Raw genomic sequence first — 20,806 nt, forward strand, 5'->3', positions numbered from 1 at the left:
GTTTTCAACTTCTCTGAACTGTAGACATGTAAATATTATAATAATATATTATGAATAATATGCATATTATAATTATATAATATTTACTTGCTATTTTAACCTTGAATTTTACTTTGTGTGATACTTTTTTTTTGTGCTTTCCACCTGGATACTTGGGTTGCATTTTCATCTTTTCTGCCTTGCTTCTTGAATCAGTCTCCTAAAGTTATAACAATCAGAAGCTGAGCAGACCAGAGAGGCATGAATTCATCAGGGTGTCAGAAGCTACGAAACAGAACACAGTGCACTTCTCTGTATCTCTATTTTCTCTTCTCTGCTCTGAACTACATTAGTCTAACCAGATTGGCTCACCTCAATGACCTCATCATGATGTTTTCTGCAAGATTCACTTCCAAATAAAGTTATCTTCAAGATATGAAGGAATGCCCTTCAGGAAAATCCATTTTAACCCATAATACTTAGCCACTTTATTTTTGTGTTTTTTCAAAACAACCAACAACTGATTTTGGTCTCAGGGAACAATTAGGAGCCTATTAGGATAATGAACCTTAACTCTTTCACATGTAGTCAATTAAGTAAGTCGTCAACTACTCTCATCATTCTTATTTCTCTATTTGTCTTTCCTCCTATTTAAGTCTTAGTAAGGCCTGTTTTTTATGTGCATGTATAGATGACTCTATGTGTATCCTCACCCCGTGTGTGTGTGTGTGTGTGTGTGTGTGTGTGTCACAGAGTTTAGTTCTAGGTGTCTCTGTTTATAACTCTTCGTCTTATTTTTCTTTATACTTAATAGCTTTTTTTAAATTTCTCCACAAATATTTTGACCAAATTCTCCCCTTCCCCCAACTTCGTCAAGATCCAGCCACCTTCCAATGTACCCAGAAAAGAAAATGTTTCTTGCTTAAATATTTTTAGATAATCAGTTATTCACTGGAGCATGGTTGAACCACCATGGTATACTCTCTTAGCTTTCTTTTTGTCTGTGTCTGTGTGTCTGTGTCCGACTCTCTCTCTCTCTCTCTCTCTCTCTCTCTCTCTCTCTCTCTCTCTCTCTCTGTGTGTGTGTGTGTGTGTGTGTGTGTGTGTGTGTGTGTCTGTCTGTCTGTCTGTCTGTCTGTCTTTCTGTCTCTCAGGAGATATCAGTTGCCAATAGCTTCTTGTCTAGGAGATATTTCATTCCATACATCTCTGTTCTAGGATTTGGTGTGGCTTGCATTTGTATAGGTCTACATGCATACATATATGTGATTTAATACATGTAGTTGAGACACTTTTCAATCTTCTCTGGCTCTTAAACTCTTCGTGCATGACACCTGGACCTTGGAAGTTATATATGTACCATGCAGAGCTGAGAACTGAACTATTTTTATCTTCACCTTGCCTAGTTTTATGTCTCTGGTTAATCACAACCTCCTAAAAAAGGTTATTTTCACTGGTGAGGATTGAGAAAGGGAATAATCTACAGTTATAATTATAAATAATTAGATGACAGATTAATGCTTTGTTCATTTGTAAAGTCATAGTGCTATTTGCTCCCCTAGAGTCTGTGTCCTATCTAAACATAGGATCTTCAATCAACAATGGTACTAGGTTTGAGTTTCACCTGTGGAATGGAACTTAAATCCAATCCCAACGTGGTGCTTACTCCCATGATCTTGTATATATCACACCAGTGGACATGTCTTTCCATGTCTGTCAATATTATATCTCACAAGGTTCACATGGATAAGCTTTTCTACTACAAAGGAGTGCTTAATACTCTCCACCACTAAAAAAAGCAGCCATAGCAATAAAGCTTCCAGATTCGTGCCAGCTTGGTTTCTATATGTCCTATTACTCAATGGTATTGCTCTCACCATCAAGATTGAGTGAGATACAAGAATATTGCCAGTATCCTGTAAGGTTTCAGGAACTGTGGAACCACACTAGCCAATAATAGCAAAAGAATGAGTAACCCATTCTTGGTATTGAGCTTATTATATATCAATTTAATCATTCATTTATTGGTCTCTGGTATCTAATAAACCTAACTATGTAAAAATTTAAAATGAAATTTATGTATCTATCAATTCAAAAATTACATCAACAAATGAAAGAAAATATACAATGTTTGGTTTGGTCTTTTTGCATTATTCAGTATTTTTATTTACATCTCTATCCACTTTCTTGTATGACTAAGCCTGTTTCCTAGGAACAGTTAAGTTTTACAAACTTAAATCACTAATTAAAATTCTCAGTGAAGTGATAAGTTATGGTGTTAATGTTGAAATAATATGAGAAAATATTTACTGAACTGTATTTATCATTTTATTAATAGGTATTTTTCATTTTAATGCATTGGAAAGAAGAAATTAGTAATATAACTCAGCATTATTTCTTATTTCATTTTTTTTAATATATCTTAATTCTGCTGAACAGAAAAATCTTATAAAGCAGAACTATATTATTGTGATAATTTCCCAAAAGTGAACACTCAAGAGTGACAACCATTTAAACAGTTTTCATTTTTAAAAAATAGTGTTTTTCTTTTTACCATGATTACTTATTTATTTCTTTATGTCTGTGCTGTGAGAAGTCTTCTTTTAAACTGTCAGGGTTGCCCAAGAGATACAGAAAACATTACAAGTTACTGCCATTACTCCTGGTTGCCCTCCAGATGTGTAGAAAGCGAGTCCCTATTGCTAGAAGCACTATGTGCTCCATTCTGTGGGCTTAGAGTCCTGTGAGTACCTCTTTCTGGAGAACTAAGATTCATGTTACCAGACACCACCATGAAAGCTTCAAAAGAAGGAATTAAACAACAATCCTACCAAGATATGGTATCTATGAACCTCAATGATATCCCTATGGCTGTAGCAGCATGCATACATTTGTGCTCTCTAATTTCACTTAAGACCCACTCAGTAAGAGGGAAACCATGCCTACTAGGTAATGAAAACTTAGCCTAATCCTGAGGCTAGTAAGTCATCAGTCAGCCTTGGAGAAGAACCAGTTAGCATTTTGTCTAAGCGTTGTGCCACAGTTACCTGGCAACAGCCAGGTGTGCTTGACTCACTATAAAAGGGGCTGCTTGCCCCTTCCTTTCTCTATTGCCCCTGCCTTCTTTTTCCCACTTTGTCCTCCCTCTCATTCCTTCCTTCCTCTCTCCCCATCCCCCCCCCCTTTCTCCAAGTGCTCATGGCCAGCCACTACTCCTCTCTCTCTCTCTCTCTCTCTCTCTCTCTCTCTCTCTCTCTCTCTCTCTCTCTCTCTCTCTCTCTCTCTCTCTCTCTCTCTATCTCTCTCTCTCTCTCTTACCCTCTTACTCCCCTCCCCAAGGCCTAAATAAACTTTCTTCTATACTACACTATCCTGTGGCTGGTCCCTCAGTGGGTAGGGATGCCTCAGCCTGGGCCCCATGGAGACATCCTCTTACTGCACACCTTACCATACACGCACCAAAATATATTCCTTCTCTTTGTTTTTTGTTAAACAGCTTTATTTTTTAAAAACAGAGATACATGTACAAATTTTAAAAGCATTTTTGCATAAAACTATGTCAATATATTTTTTTCAGTACTTGATTTTTTTGAAGGTTTGATAATATGCATTGGAAACTTACTACTTTCAATGAGCATAAAGTACATATAAAACAAAACATAACATGGAAATAGTCAATGTTTTCTTGGTGTGTAAAGATTAGACATAATGATTTATAAATACTAAGGATTACCACAAGGCTTCATTCTTACATTTTTATCTTTTTATAAACACAACAGAAACTACAAAGACTACTAAGCTATCACAACCCCTAAATATAATATAGTCCTGAGATTTCATCAAGGAAAATTCTTGCCAGAACCGAAGTCATTATACAGTGTTGTGAATCTTAGCACCAAATCATAGTGTATCTACAGTGTAGTTACAGGAGCCATTGTGGAAGAGGGGTGCAAAATAATGTGGGATTTTGACTGTGAAATAATTTGCTGTGAGAGTGTGTCTCCTAGGACCGACCTATGCCCACAGAGTCTTACCAAACATGACTGCCTAGTTTTGAGCTGAACATGGACATCAATAGACATGCTGATGTGTGAAAGCACACCGGGTCTCAACCTCATACAAGAGGCTAAATAATTCTGAGAAGGGGAAAATAGTTTTTCTCAGGGAAGAGTACATCAACTGATGACTCACTACTATATATTCAGCCCTCAAAATATACATACCAAAGATAATATCCAAATTGATCAGGTTGTATTTACAAATTTAGAAATGTGTGTGTGTGTGTGTGTGTGTGTGTGTGTGTGTGTGTGTGTAGCAACAATTAATAAAGAGACCATGAATTATATGCATACCAGTAAACATGCTGATTCCATTCTCTGTTGCTTGTATCATTTCTATTTAGATGTGACCATTTGGTATTGGATGACCAATTAGAGGACTCATCCTTGGGGAAGCCTTGTTATCTTTCTGTTTGTAGTTATTAACTACTACAACTAGGAGTGATACCTTCTGAGAGATTTCCCCATTCATATTGGCATATCCACTGATGTTCTCATTGCTTACAGTTTATTTAGACAAGCATTTTGCTCGGATATTGTGAATGCAACTTTCCTGACTTGACATACACAAGACACAGTATTATAGCAGATACTCCAACCCAGTGGCTCTTAAAACCTTTCTTATTTCTTTTCCTCGATGTTCTCTGAGCTTTATGTTTAGGGGTTGTGTATTCATTGCGTGATGTGCATCCCATAGCCAGTTGCTTTCTGCATTTTGAACAACTGTGATTTTCTGCTGCAAAAGAAGATTCTTTGATGAGGGGTGAGAGCTACCCTTACATATTAGTATCAGGATAACTATTTAGAATATATTTAAAGATAAAAATGAATTTGGAACGTGACAGAAGAAGCTTCTCTCCTAGGTTCCATATCTTCACCAGCAATTTGGTAGTTAGCTGGGCTTTCAGTAGTAGGCGTTAATTGCTTTTTACTGAATGGAGCTTATATCCAATTTGATGCTTAACCAAGATACCTGATTGCACCTTTGCAGATTTAGATGTCATTTAAGCTCAATGTTTAATAAGTCTTAATAGCATGCCCTCGCACAATGGAGTGAATAAGGACAGTTATTATGTACACACTATATATAGTGCACTATATGAAACCTATGTGTTTTATCTGTGCAATGTATAAAATATTATGTGTGAAATACATGTGTCTATGTTTATTGTCAATGATTGTACAAAATGCATGCATGTTTTAAATTATCTCATTCTCTAATGTTAATATATTCAATTTTCTGTGTATTGGATAAAAGTTAAAATTTTAAAAATGTAAATGGCTTAAAACTTAAATTTCTATGTGTATTTTAGTTCATTTTTAAATTGCTAAAATTAAAATTGTGACCAACCTGTTAACCCATCTATCAAAGATAGCATAAATATTTATGATTGAAGATAATCAACTTATAATCTCATGTTCGTATAGCTCTAATTCAAACTGGTTCATCATCTTAAGGGGTTGGCAGCATATTGTACTATATTATGAATTAACTAATAATCATTTTTGACAGTTGCCCAGTATCCAAGGTTCAGCCTTGGTAACAGTAATCTAGAACCAAATTTAGACCTTTTAGTGCTTGAGACCATTACTGTCCTCTAGAACCAAATCAGTTCTTCATCTTTAATCACTGGACTCAAGCCCACTTTTTTGTCTTTATTACTCACATATATGTACAATCCCTCTCTATATATAGAAATGCAGACAATTAAATCTTTCACACACTATACTCAAATATTTGTAAAACATCCAGCCAGTATTTCTCTTCTTCATGCTTTGACTTTGTTATTCATTTTCTTCATTGTTGGATAAGAGCCATAACTTTGACAATGTTGAAGCTCAAATGTGCATTATCCACTAAATCTATTCATTCCGAGAAATGAAGAAAAAAATTCTGTTTTTTTCTTAAAATTTTAGAAGAAATCAGACTTTTGTGTATTTTCAAGTCCCCAATGACAATTGCCTATTCTTTGAATGGCATTCATGTTTTGTTGTTGTTGTTGTTGGTGGTGGTGGTGGTTTTGTGCTGAAATGTCCAAGAGACTTCTAGTCTTTGCTCGGGAGTCTAGTATTTTATGGCTACTTTGAAAATCAGTAATCAAATTCAATAAAGATAAATTTTTCACTCAATATTGGACACAAGTTTAATTAATTAGCACAAGATAAGTCTCATTTTCCACACATGAAACAAGCAGAACACTGAAGAACTATATAACAAGAAGTAAATAAACATGATCCATTAATAAAGAGTTATTACTTTATGGGCACACTATATTGGAAAGAATTTTCTGTGTCAAGTAATGGGAACTTTTCACTTATTTCTCATTATCTTGTGTATTTATGTTCTTCTATCTTATGATAAGTTGTTTCCATACTTTTACCACCAACTGTGAATTCCGGGAGGCCAGGAGGACATGTCGCTCACTATGAGCTTAGGGGTAAAGAGAAACTCAGACATAAAAAATCTTTGTCATTTTCATGGCCTCTGTCAGATGTGATCCTAAAAGACATTACTTCTCTTGCTTAGTTATAATCGACAAAGTAATCTTAACAATACATGTGTCACCAAATATTTTAATAATACATGTTTCATTCATTTATCATAAGGAGTAAATATAATTGCCTGTAAGTATCTAATAAAGAAACTCTATGTGAATGAACACAAACAGTAGATAACAAATGGATAGTTAGTTTTCTCATTATAGAAACATAGAGATAATGCCTATTATGTATAAAAACATAAAGTTTATGAATAAACATGCTAACATAAATAATTTTTCTACTTAAGAAATTCTTTGGAAAGGATAACAACTGTTCCAATTTATTTTAGCAAAATTCTTTGAAGTTTGGCTCTTGGAATTGTTTACAAGACTGGTAAATTAGCCTCTGTAAATTAAACCACCTTAAAATGCATGAATAAAAGAAGAGGGGGATTCAGTTGCAGAAGCAGATGAAATAAAGTAAGATTTCCACAAATTAGTTTCACAGAAATTAATACTTATTTTTGAGTAGCTGAATTACATATTGTGATGGTTTAACTAACAGTGGAAGGCAGAATTAAACTGATTACATTTTCACATTGCTCAGAATTACCCAACACACAATGAAGTTACTCGTGTTTGCAGCCAGAAGACAGGAGTTTCAACATGATCTCCACATATGCAGAAAGGTTTTTTGATACCAAGAAATCATGGCTTCAGTATTCTTGGACCTCTTATTGATGAAATAGAACACATGAAAGGGATGATTAACTAACTTGTATGTAAATGTATTCAAATATTTCAATATTGTATAAAGGGCTTGGGAAATAAAATGTGTCCTAAGTTCACATTAATTATTAGTAAGATTTATCTGCTTACAAACATGTATAATTTTTCTAAATAGTTTAATATTTAGAAAATGTTATAAATGCTGATGAATCAAGGCAACAGTGACTCAAGCCCACTTTCTATTTTGAGCAGAATTGCATGGTCCAGACAATTCATCTACTGTAAATGTTTACCCACTGCATGATATAGAAATTAGGGTCACTCAACTGTAGCTGGTGTCTGCCAAGCATCTTAAGCTTTCAGTTGGGTTGCGGCATGGCAGTAGAGATTAATATAGCTTATTAATTGGGCACTTTCTTCTTATTGTCCTAAAATCACTAATTACATAATAATGAGACCGTGCCGATGTCCTCATCTACCATTCACTACCTCAAAAATACTTTACCTCCACATATTATTAAGCTCTAAAACACGCATGTAAGGAATATTATATAGACTGAACTAGTTATATGTAGGAGTGTCAGGTGTATCCATGTAACATATCCACGTAACACATATCTACGTAACAACAATTAATGATAAGAGAACCCATAGAATTGAAAGAGAGCAAGGAGGGTTATATGGGAAAATTTGGAGTGGAAAAAATGGGAAAAAAATAAATGGAACAACTATATTCTAATATCAAAGAGATCAGACAATAGATTTGTAGTATTACAAATCTTAAATATGGATTATCAAATATTCATTCCAACCATAAAACCCAGAGTTTCAAAAGCCTAGAATTATTTCCCCTTATTTTTTCAAATTATTCTTTGCATGGTGGTGTGATAGATAGATTATGAATTGTAGAATCATCAACAGAACAAATGCTCACTAGATAGCACGCTCCAGTTTTATGGACAAACTGTCTTTAGTTAGTATAGCATGTCCTACAGGGCAAAGTGGCTTTCCATTTTGAACCATTGGACTAGACCCTTATCTCCAGATTCTTTATTTGTCTGTGGATAGAAGGCATCCAGAGGTGATTAAATTGAACTGTTTTTCACTACATAAATCAAAACTGTACACATAGGGAGATGGTGTCAGGATTATGCCTAATTTCCTGTATAAATCATATCTCATGATACAAAAAAAGAACCAATTATTACTTTTTTACTACCTTGAAATGCAGTGATATTTATCACAAATAAATGCGCTCTAGTGAAAAGAGATTTGCAGTGATTTGGCTTTACTTTTTAACAAAATTCCACAGTGATGCTTTAGAGAAACTACTTTATCTGTATGATAGAAACTCTTACTTTCTCAAACAACATCCCTCCTTCCACAAAAGACAATGTATCTTATGTGCTGATACTGTTTTCATTTACCAATCTTATCATTTAGGACCTATAATTATACACAGAGAGATAAGTTATACTCAACAGGACAAAAGGGTCTTATTTCAAAATACTTGTCTTATAACGTTTATTGAATAGATTATTCAGAGTTTTTCTTTGAAGAAGCAATTACTGATTATCTCAAAACACCTGATGCACCCATCCCACTCACACAATGTCTTGGTATAATTCAGTCAAGCATCTACTCTCCTTGGGCCATTCTGAGAGCCTTGGTGATCCACTGATTCTGCCCATCATACCACAGATGTCTCTCACTCAGTATGATGCCCTGATATGTCTGTCAGTTCCACTGTGGCACCCAGAACCAATATTGAACTCTGCACTCTGTTTCACTCACTAACTCCTTATACTCACCCATTTATTCATTTCCTCCAGCCACATTCATTTCCTTTCCAAGTTATCTGCCATCCTGTGTGTGTACTGTTCTTCTCTATATCTTTCCCAGCCATCAGCCTTTATCTCCCTCTGTCAGCTTTCTCCTTTCGCTGAGATTTCTGTTGAAATATCTGGTTATCTCTGAAAATTTCCCCACTACTTTATATAAAAATGAAAACTCTAATGGCAAGGTCAGGCTCTCTCTAACTTCTGTCTTATCTCTGTATATAGCCTTCTTCCATCTAGGGTTTGAGTTCTACAATTATAGGGAATGTCGTATCACTGTCCAGTGTCGTATCCATAGCTTCTGGGCAAGAAACTTACAGTAATCTATTTCCTTTAATATTTTTCAGCTATATATTTAACACTTAAGTAAAAAAAAAACAATTGTGACTTTAAAACAGACATTTAAAGAAAGAAGACATGGAAGTATCAACATCTGAGAGAAGTTAGGTTGGGAGAAGGACGACTTGCTAAAAAAATGGGATGAGGATACCTTTAATGTTGGCAACTTGTAACTAACTGTTTCAGAAATGAAAGATGTATTCCAGGTTGAAGCAATGAGTCTGAGACTACATGACTCATAAGGATGACCAGGAGTTGTGAATAATACAGCTTCAAAGTATTAAAAAGAACAGCAGAGGCTGAAGCAGGATGGACGCTCTGGAGATGAAAGGCACAGAAATAACTTTCCAAACTTTGTAAATATTTGATGAAAAAGAATTGTAATCTTCAGTAGTGACAGTTAGTTGTCAGTCCATTAGTGAAATAATTCTACCATAATTTTCTAACAGTATGTTGACTAAAAATATCATTTTCAGAAAATATTCTCTACTGTTACTGTTTCATACTTTTTAAAAAAGGTGTTGTATTCTGTCCAATGTGTCTTAAAATATGAGGATTGTCATCTAAAGAGGAATTAGGGAAAATTTAAATTGATTAATTGCCAAACCATGCTTTCCTCTCACTTTCTTTCATCATAGCACTTCGGCAGGACATGACTAGAGTTATATGATATTTACATTTTTGAACATCTTGGCTGCTTACTCTCTCCTTCTTTGTCAGCTCTTAAAGATTTTTGTTTTATGACTATTTTTGCCTGTCACATACATAAAGGTTAGGAAATATCATATGTTATCCTTGTTGAAAGTATCACAAAATTATAATATGTACATATACACATACTAAACTCTTTCTAGTATTTATTGTTTACTGTGTCTAGACACAAAGATAAAGTTCTATTGTTAATCTGATAACCGAATAGAAGGAATTGAAGATGTTCTTTCCACAGAAGTTTAGTTCTAGAACCTAAGCAAGTGTACAATTGTAAGTTGACCCTGTGCCCCATAGCTTCTCCAAATTCTACCTACACATTTTTAGAATCCAATTTCTTAGGACAAAACACAATTTTTCCTTTGGCAATTTACTTGATTTAACATCTCCTTTTAAGTCATTACAGTCATTTTCAAATAAACAGTGGCTGATTCAATCCCTAAACCTCAGAGCAGGAATTCACTAATCAGTAGAAGGTTGAGGGAGACTATGAAAACACACAGAATGGGGTGTTGAATATCCCAAGTGCCTAATCAAGAAGTATTCACTCAGGAAACGTATCATTTACTCTGAAATACAGACATGCAAAAGAAAAGTCAATAATCAGAGAATGTGTAGCCTTAAATGTGAGGCACCATTAAAGCGATTACAGGTGAGAGACTCACTCTTCAGTGGATTTGTTAAAGAGGAATTCATATGCAAACAAGTCTAAACCCTCAAACGTTGGGTAGATTTTGAGACATATACTTGGGGAACAGAAAGGCCTTTGATTAGAGAAACATGTTTGCACAATAAAACAGTATAATAATAGCATGAATCATATGAGTCTGTTTATCACTTACAGGTCCTTTTGATGCTCTGAACATGGTACTAAGAAGTTTGTGCCTGTTTCGTTTAAGGAAGAGGATGAAAGTTACACAGTACAGAAAATTCACGTAGCAGTTCCCTAGGTCCATGGATAACAAACTTTCCTTTGTAACAGGAGGCTGTTCTGTTAATGAGAGATGGGCTATTGTTAGCACTTCATGTTTTCTCCCCAGGAGGAATCAGGCAGTCTGTCTGTACAGGTTAGAGACTCAGTTCATTTTTACATGGTTGGGTCCCGGAAGAACTGATGGGTATTTCCTGTTTTAAGGAATGTATAACCTTATAAATTCCATTGGTGTTAATTAAACTGAAACAACAATACAACCCTTCTCTGGTCTTAGAAAATACTGGTGTTAAGTCTGTAACTCACCTTGGTTCTCTGGACACTTACAGGTTCCTACCATGTAAACCCAAATGTCAAAGTGCATTCTAATGCAGGTTTAATAATGTGACATGTTGGTGACTTATCAATTTATGTTTTCTAGTATGATAAACTAAAATTAAACAGTAAGAGCTATGGATTAGCTTATTTCCATGGGAATACATTCTATTCGTTTCTAGCATTGCTATTTTTATCGTTGTAACCTTTTATCAGATAAAATATTTTCTATTAAATTTGATAGATTTAAGTAAGACTACTTGATAAGCCTCCACCAAAGGAAATGAGTATCATTCTTCAAAGTAAAATCAATTTCTCATAGTGACAAATGATGTTGTTTAAATTTAGCTGTAATTTAGCAATGGTACTTTGATGTCTGAAATAATTGACATCCAGAGGGAGTCACTCTTGAAACTGCATTCTTCTTGTATTAAGCCAGTTCTGTCATGGACTTGCAGGAGACTTTTGTTTCTTGCAGTTTTTATCTTACAAAGTACTTTACAGTAGAGATAAGTATTATCTTAATTTTCTGATTTAGTAAGGAGGAAGTAATTTTCTTTGAACTGGAAAAACCGTTTTCTATCTTTTGAGACCTACTGTATTATGTATAGTATAATATTTCATAAATAAAAATTGACAAATATATAAATTAAAATTATCACTAATGTATTCAGAATTTCTTCTGAATATCTAAGCTGGAGTGAATATAAAATTAAAGTAAAAATGACAAAAAGATGTATATATGCCAGATAGGCAGCACAGGTCTGCATTAAAGCAGTAGTGTACTCAAAGCCTTCCTAATGAAACTCATGGACTATTAAGTCTATTGGATTTTAGGATTTCTGTTGTGGGACCCTGACATAACCATGTGTGGTTTCAGATAAATGAAATATTGACAATGCACTGAACTTGTCAGAATAAGATATTATATATCTTTAACTTTTGTGTAACTTCGATTGTTAAAGTTGTTCTTTAACCACTCTGTAACTGGTCACTCTCCATCCTCTCTCTATTCTTCTCATCCCCATTAAGCTCCGCCCTTTCCTTTGACTCATTCCACTGTCATGCCCTTTGACTTTGTTCTACAAGCCATTATATAGCCAGGGAGGTCTGAGTAACATGAACTAGTTGGTGGGAAATCACCAGGGTCTACAGAACCAAGGACAGTGTCTGCCACTTCTGGTAGCCCATAATCCAACAAGCAGGAGTAGGGCCGGGTAGATGAGTCCCTCCCAATCTCTAATTGCTCTTGTCTGGCACAGTCTAATGTAGGCTCAATGCAAGCAAGTACACAGCCTCTGTGAACTCTTGATGACACAAGCTGTTTCATAACCAGTAGAGGAGATGTCCTAACCCTTTTCTATAACATAGATAATTATTATTTAAATATGATATTGTCCTTTTTTCTTTGTCTTTTTAATTTATTCTTCTTTAATATATTACATCCCTACTTCTTCTTCTCATCTTCTCATGCCAACTCCTTCCGCTTCCCCAGATATCCTCCTCCTTTCCCTTCAGAAAAGATCAGACCTCCAGAGATTACAATTAAACATGGCATATCAAGTTATAATAAGACCTCATATTAAGGCTGGACCAGGTAACCCAGTAGAAGGAAAGGGGTCCGAAATGCAGGCAAAAAAATCAGAGACAGCCCCTGCTACTGTTGGCAGGAGTCCCAGAAGAAAACCAAGCTACTTGACCATAACACATGCAGAGCCATACATGCTCCCTGTCAGATTCTGTAAGCCCCTATAGACCTGGTTAGTTGTCTATGGTTGATAAACCATGTTTATGTACTGTTCTTGAGCCCCATAGCTCCTAAAAATCCTTCTTCCTATTCTCCACAGGAGTTCCATATTTCAGCCTAGTTTTTGCGGGTTTCAGCATCTGGTCCTTATCAGTTGCTGGGTGAATGATAACAAACCTGTGCTTCAGTCTATGAAATAGCACAACATCAGTAGCAAACATTTTCATGACTGTCTTTCTTTCTTTCTTTCTTTCTTTCTTTCTTTCTTTCTTCCTTCCTTCCTTCCTTCCTTCCTTCCTTTCTTTCTTTCTTTCTTTCTTCCTTCCTTCCTTCCTTCCTTCCTTCCTTTCTTTCTTTCTTTCTTTCTTTCTTTCTGTCTTTCTTTCTTTCTTTCTTTCTTTATCTTACCAGTCATGTGTCATTCTATCTTAGGTCTCAGGGATATCCAGTGTCTCTTTCCTGCCCCTCCATTGTTTAGGGCAGGCTTCCTTTTGTGTCATGAATCTAAAACTGCAGCAGACATTGGTTGGTCACTGCCACAATTTCTGTGCCACCATTACCCCAGCATATTTCACAGGCAAAACAAATTGTAGATGAAAGGTCTTGTGGCTAGTTTATCTCAATCCCTCCACTGTAAGCCTTGCCTAGTTACAGGCTCTCATATCCTCTACTAGGAATGTTTGCTAGGTCACCAACCATGGAGAAGTGTTCCTCTTTCTCCACATCCTTGCCAGCATCTCTGTTCACCTGAGTTTTTTTGTCTTAACCATTCTGATTGGTGTGAAGTGGAGTCTGAGGGATGTTTTGATTTGCATTTTCCTGGTGACTAAAGATGTTGAAAAAAATTTTAGGTGCTTCTCAGCCATTCTGTATTCCTCAGTTGAGACTTCTTTGTTTATCTCTGTACCTCCATTTTAAAATAGGATCATTTGATTCTCTGGATCTAATTTTTTGAGTTCTTTGCATATATTGAATATGAGCCCTCTATCAGATGGAGAATTGGTAGAGATCTTTTTACAATTTGTTGGTTGTCCTTTTGTCCTAATAAAAGTGTTCTTTGCCTTACAGAAGCTCTGCAATTTTACAAGGACCCTTTTTTTTTCTTAATCTTAGAGAGTAAGCCAGTAGTGTTTCGTTCAGGAAAATTTCCCCTGTGCCTATGTGTTCTAAGCTCTTCCCCACTTTGTTCGATTAGTTTCAGTGTACCTGGTTTTATGTGGAGGTCTTTGATCCACTTGGACTTGAGCTTTGTACAAGGAGATAAGAATGGTTCAATTTGCAATTTGGTTCATAACTTCGGTTAATGCTGTGTCTCTGTTCAGCTTCTGTTTCAATGATCTGTATTGTCCATTGATGAGAGTGTGGTGTTGAAACCTCCCAGTATCTTTGTGTGCAGAGTAATATATGTGTTGGGCTTTAGTAAAGTTTCTTTTATGTATGTGGGTACCCTTGCATTTGGAGCATAGATGTTCAGGTTTGAGAAATCATCTTGATAGATTTTCCTTTTGATGAGTAAAAAGTGTCCTTTCTTATCTTTTAAAATTACTTTTGGTTGAAAACCTAATTTTTTTCAATATTGCAATGGCCATTCCATCTTGTTCTTTGGGACTCTTTGCTTGCAATTTTTTTCCCAGCTTTTTACTGTGAGATGTTGCCTGACATTGTTGCTGAGATATGTTTCCTGCAAAACTCTGGGTCCTATTTTTGTATCCAGTCTGAAGGTCTGTACCTTTTTATTGGGGAATTGAGACCATTGATGTTCAGAGATATTAAGGAATAGTGTTTGTTGTTTCCTGTTATTTTTGTTGTTAGAGGTAAAATTATGTTTGTTTGGCTGTCTTCTTTTGGGATTGTTGCTAGATGAATATTTTATTGCTCTTTCTAGGGAGTACTTTCCCTCCTGGTGTTGAAGTTTACCATCTATTATCATTTGTAGGACTGGATTTGTGGAAAGATATTGTGTAAATTTGGTTTTGGCATGAAATATCTTGGTTTCTCCATCTAAGGTAATTAAGATTTTTCTACCTTGCCCCTGAAATACTTTGTTTTAGTTATGGTTTTACCACTGTGAACAGATACTATGACCAGTTTCCACTATCTCTCTCAATACTTTCTCCTTTCACCCCTAAGCAGATGCCTCTTTTTCCAGGTCCAGCTGCCCCCAATCGTTACACAAAATCTATTCTATTTTCCCTTCCCAGTGATATTCATGCACACACACACACACACACACACACACACACACACACACACACACTTGAACATGCTGCTTTTGAAGCCTTGAGTCCTTCTGCCTTCCTCATTATTTATCCTCCCTAGGTCTATGAATCATAACATGATTTATCCATTACTTCACAACTAATGTTCATTTATAAGTGAGTACATACAATGTTTTTCTGGGTCTGAGTTACACCAGTCACAATAATTTTTTCCTACTTACATTTGTTTCCCTGCATGTTTGATAGCTTTTTAAAAATTGTTAATTGGATATGTTATGTATTTACATTTCAAATGCTATCTCCTCTCTGTTCTTTTCCATCCCCCTTCCTCCACCTTCTGCTTCTATGAAGATGCTCCCACATCATCACCCAGCATTCCTCTATAATGGGGAAAGAAGTCTTCATAGGAGCTTAAGAGGTTTGCAATCTCATAGGAAGAACAGCAATATAAACCAACCAAGCAACCAACTCCCCAGAGCTTCCAGAGAGTGCAACACCAACCAAAGAGTACACATGGAGGGACCTATGTCTCTATCCTGCTGAGGATGGCATTGTCTAGCTTCAAAAGGAGGAGAAGCCCATGGTTATTTTTTAACATCTGAGTGAATGTACCATATTTTAAATTCATTCTTTGTTTTCAGTTTTTACCTATGATGAACAAAGCTTATATAAACATAGGTGAGCAAGTGCTCTTATGGTAGGATGAAGCATCCTTTGGGCATATGCCCAGAAGTTTTCTTAAGCACCTTAAAAATGAATAGTTAATTTAAATTGGCAACAAGCTATTAATATATATTGTCTTTCTTATCTCATTTTTAATCTTTTTCTCTGTTGCTGGGTCCAAACCTGGAGCCATTTGCTTGGAAGTCAAGGTCTCAACCATTGAGTTAAATTCCAACACATGTTTGAAATGCATCTTTAAAAATGAGATGTTGCCATTAATAACAGACACTATCTTTTTGTTAGAAACAAGATCAAATACTAAAAAGCTAGAATTGGAACAAATTGCTGTATGTATATATATATATATATATATATATATATATATATAATATATATAATTATCAATAAGGTGGTAGGTATATATCTGTAATTGCTGCACTTGAAAGACTGAAGCAGAAGGATGGTATATTTAAGGACAGTTTTAGAACACACTGATACCTTATGTCAAAATATGTATGAAAATAAAACAAAAATGTTGGAAGGGCTGCATGTGTGTTTCCATTCTACTAGCCCCATGGCTTAAGAATAGGTATGTACAATCAGTCACTATTTTTAGAAAGAGCTCAGAAAATATCATATTCTCTCAAGGACAAATATGGTACTTTTATTTCAATCATTACTCAAAGATCTGACTTAAAAATATCACTGATGTCTAGCAATTAGTAGTGGATGATGGAGGAGTACACTGTCTCAATATCAACACATACAAAATCTGTATAACACAGCATGTTTTTTCAAAGTAGTATTAATACTGATATCACTAATCTTTAACTCAAGTCATTTTTATATTGAAATTTTATGAAGGCATATTTTCTCACCTGAATAAGACAAGACTTGGCATTCTTCTGTTGAAAATATTCTCAGATTCTTTTATCTTTTTACGTGTCCTTCAGTTAGAACACTATCATATTCTCATGTACCTGAGAACCTTATTTCTATATAGAGAGCCATGCACTCTTTCAGGATGACTAGCTGTGACAGGAAGCTGATGATTCACTGGGAATCCTATAAGACAATCCTTGAGAAGTGTGTCTTGAATTGTGTTCTAAGTGGTCCATTTGATGTCTTGTTTTCTTTCCACTTTCTCCTTCCAGTGAAATCAGATGAGTTACAGACAATCAAGAAAGAATTAACCCAGATCAAAACTAAAATTGACTCCTTGCTAGGGCGCCTGGAGAAGATTGAGAAGCAGCAAAAGGCAGAAGCAGGTAAGTGGAAAGAAATCTGTTGTCACAGACAAGTTGGAATAAACTCAACACCATCAATCACTGAAGGCAGGCCAGAGAGACACCAGCTGAGTCACAATGTTAACAAAAAGCCACAGTTGCACTAATAGAATCTACTCACTTTGCTACACATGAACCAATATTTCTAAGATTGAATTCTTAAAAGGATAGAATTTCAATAGAACCCTAACATTTGAATCACAACTGAAACTTTCTATTTCAATATTAAGTAATTTGTAAAGAAAATAAAAGGGAGTAATGGGTAGTGTTGTCAGGAGAAGATTATTATTCACATTAAATTTAACCACAGCATAATATGAAAAAATTGCAAAGGCTATAATTACAAAGATCAATTTCACCCTATGAATCATCTTTACCCAGCTTCTGAAACCTAGAAGCCGGTGGTATGTCCCTGTCAACCACAGGCCAAATTAGTGATTATTCCTCTACCAGTCTACAGGCTCTTTTTGAATTCTGAGCATAGGTCCCAGCCAGAGTCAGTTTTTACCCTTTTTTGTACACTGTTTTAAAATCATAAAAATCAGGTCTGGGATGAACTCAGAGCTGTTTTACATTTTGACATTTGTGATTTTCAAGTCTTGTATGTACTTCTCTCAGGCCTTACCCTTGCTCCAAAGATTGTATTAATAACTCTACGTGTGTGTGTGTGTGTGTGTGTGTGTGTGTGTGTGTGTGTGAGTGTGTTACTCAGATTCACAGGGTACATAACTTCCTAGGAATGTTACTTCTCAAAAAGAAAATAAATGAACAATACAATTTTGTAAAGTTTTTATTAAATCTAACCTTATTTCTGAATACCCACAAAGGTTCACAGGCATCAATCAATTTGTGACTTAGCAGGTGTCAGGTTTCTCTCAGAGCTAAATTCCTGGGTTCTCTAAAGTGGAGCTACTAAGTTACTTTTAGATAATGAGAACATTTGTGGACTAGAATTGTGGCTGAGGCTCATCGCTGAAAACCATGGTTTATGTCCTAAAGTAGTCAGGAGCCTGCGTGGTGCCTGTTGACTCTTGACCAGAATGGGAGCCTACTTCCTGGCCGAGCTACAGAACGTTTCTTGCCTGAAGCACATCAGAATAAAGTAATTCAACCTATATTGTAAAATACCTGATTAAAAATAACAGGAGTCAGTAACTCTCCCCATCATGTTAATATGGAGGAGTCGTGATACATTAAATTGAACAACGTTCACTGAATTTGATTTTTCTATGGCACATATTTTATACTGAAAAAAAGTTATGTCTACCTACACTTTACAGTAAAGATATCTAGAGTTGTAAGAAAGTTTCTTTGCATTGTCTACGACCATAATCTAAAGTTTCTGCTGTAACTGAAGTATCCTGTGATGTAGCCTAAGTCAATATTTCCCTTTGAGGAACTTCTGTAGAATTCATTATTATGTAAAACAACCCTTACAGCAAAAGACTTTGATAACCAATTTGCACTTCAGTTTAAAGGATTATAGAGAACTCATTTAAATATAAATCACCTCACAGAGAAAAATGTGATCCTTCTCCCAGCATATTATACCTTCTGGTTTCCTACAAAGAATCAGACCTGCCACAGATCATGCCGGGAGATCATCTATAAATGTTAACATTCTAATTCAAGCCCTGGTTTTCCTTTTATAAATGCTGTCATTTTGCCTTTGCTCATCTTTAAACTTTTTCCAGTCATAAGACTGTTACTTTCAAAATGACAATTCTTGTCCTTGCTGTTGGTGTCTCTCCTCCTTTCACATGCTATGAAGAAAATGAAGGTATTTAATTTGTATCTTCATTGTCCTTGTAATTGTCTTCTGAATAGCATCTATATTTATAGAGATAATACAATCCTCTTCCCCATTTCCTGTATTTTCTCAGTGGAAAGAAATCAGAGTTGTATGGAAAAAGCATTGTGTTATGGAAAGAAGAGTGAAATGAATTAAAATTCATTAAAAGGTACTCAGAGCCTCCTTACTAAATCCAGGGACACTAATTTTAATGCTTAATTAGTTGAAAGCCAATTCCCCGGTAGATAGCACTTATTATTCCTCATTGCTCTTTATACAGCTCATCCCCTACTTGATATTAGCTATGTAATAAGGAATGTTCCCAACATTAATAGAGTGGACCAAGGAAACAGATGGCTAGGAAGAAAATGCTACACAATGTGGATTGTACCCTGGGCCCCACATAGGGTAGGTTATGAGTGAGGCTTATGGGGTTTGTTTCCTCAGTGACTTCAAAGCAAATTTCAAGTGTACAGACAAAAATTACTACAAAACGCAGTCATATTATACTGAACTGTCTACACCATAATTTGCTTGTAAGAGAAATCTCTGTGTCTCTTTATTTCAATATTATAATATTTCTACGAATAAGGTCATATTTTCTTTACTGGCTTTATACAGTGAACTGTCGCTTACTATTGACAGGTATGAAGCAGGTTTGAGACCTTCAAAACTATAGGAATTACCTGCCTCCCACAATTCATATCCAAACACTTAAAATTGTGGTTACTATGACTCTACCATGAATATATTGTTTTTCTACTGAATAAGACAACTTTTAAAGTATGCCAAGAACATAGATTATGGAAAACAACAATTAGCATTTTTCATCAGTTTAGCCTATAATTGGATCTTATTCCTAGATGATTCTTTAGAAGTAATCAAATGTAAATTATTACATACACACACAGATACAGAGAGAGACAGACAGACAGACACAGAGAGACAAAGACAGAGACAGAGAGAAAGAGAGAGACAGAGACAGACAAAGACAGACATAGAGACAGAGACAGAAACAGAGAGGCAGAGAGATACAGAGATAGAGAGAAAAACAGACTGACAGAGACAAAGACAAATGGAGAGATAGAAACAGAGAAAAGAGGCATGCCCTGTATGTATGTACTGGTGAAAGACCTTACAGCCCAATACTTATATCTAGTACCCAAAGTATTAAGAATGAGGATGAATGAAGGTATTCCAAATATGTAAGATGCCAAAATACTTAGCTCCAAATTACATGTTAAAATACACATTGAAGTAAGATATATGAACCTTTAATGAAGTATGTGAACATTTAGCAATTTATAAATTCCCAGCACAAAGGCTCCATGAGGCACGAGGAGCTAAGTGTCCTCAAGAGCAAATAAAATTAAACATATGAATGGCTAAAGTGAAAATATCTTTTAGAGATAGTTGAAAGTTTCTAATTGGGTAGGTGTTTTAGCTTCTCTCTCTCTCTCTCTCTCTCTCTCTCTCTCTCTCTCTCTCTCTCTCTCTCTCTGTGTGTGTGTGTGTGTGTGTGTGTGTGTGTGTGTGTCTGTCTGTCTGTCTCTCTCTCTGTCTCTCTCTGTCTGTCTCTCTCTCTTTCTCTCTTTCTCTTTCTTTCCTTTCTTTCTTCATTTTATTTTTCATTTGCCATGTCTGTTTTCTCTGAGATGAGTTTCAGCACCTTGGAGAGAAAAGCAAAGTAGGAACCTCTGGCAGCTTATATCTTCATACTAG

At 35.5% G+C, this 20,806-nt stretch overlaps 1 protein-coding gene across 1 annotated transcript in view; it reads left to right on the forward strand.

The window, feature by feature from the left end:
- Window positions 1-20,806, forward strand: part of RALYL (RALY RNA binding protein like) — a gene marked incomplete at both ends in the record, with an annotated part of 291,609 nt that overhangs the window by 264,403 nt on the left and 6,400 nt on the right. The window contains one exon of the mRNA XM_080929448.1: window positions 17,161-17,274. Within this exon, the coding sequence (XP_080785574.1) occupies window positions 17,161-17,274 (114 nt within the window). The remainder of the gene's footprint in view (window positions 1-17,160; window positions 17,275-20,806) is intronic.

This window comes from Micromys minutus, assembly GCF_963924665.1.
Source record: "Micromys minutus genome assembly, chromosome: 15".
Lineage (NCBI taxonomy): Eukaryota > Metazoa > Chordata > Mammalia > Rodentia > Muridae > Micromys > Micromys minutus.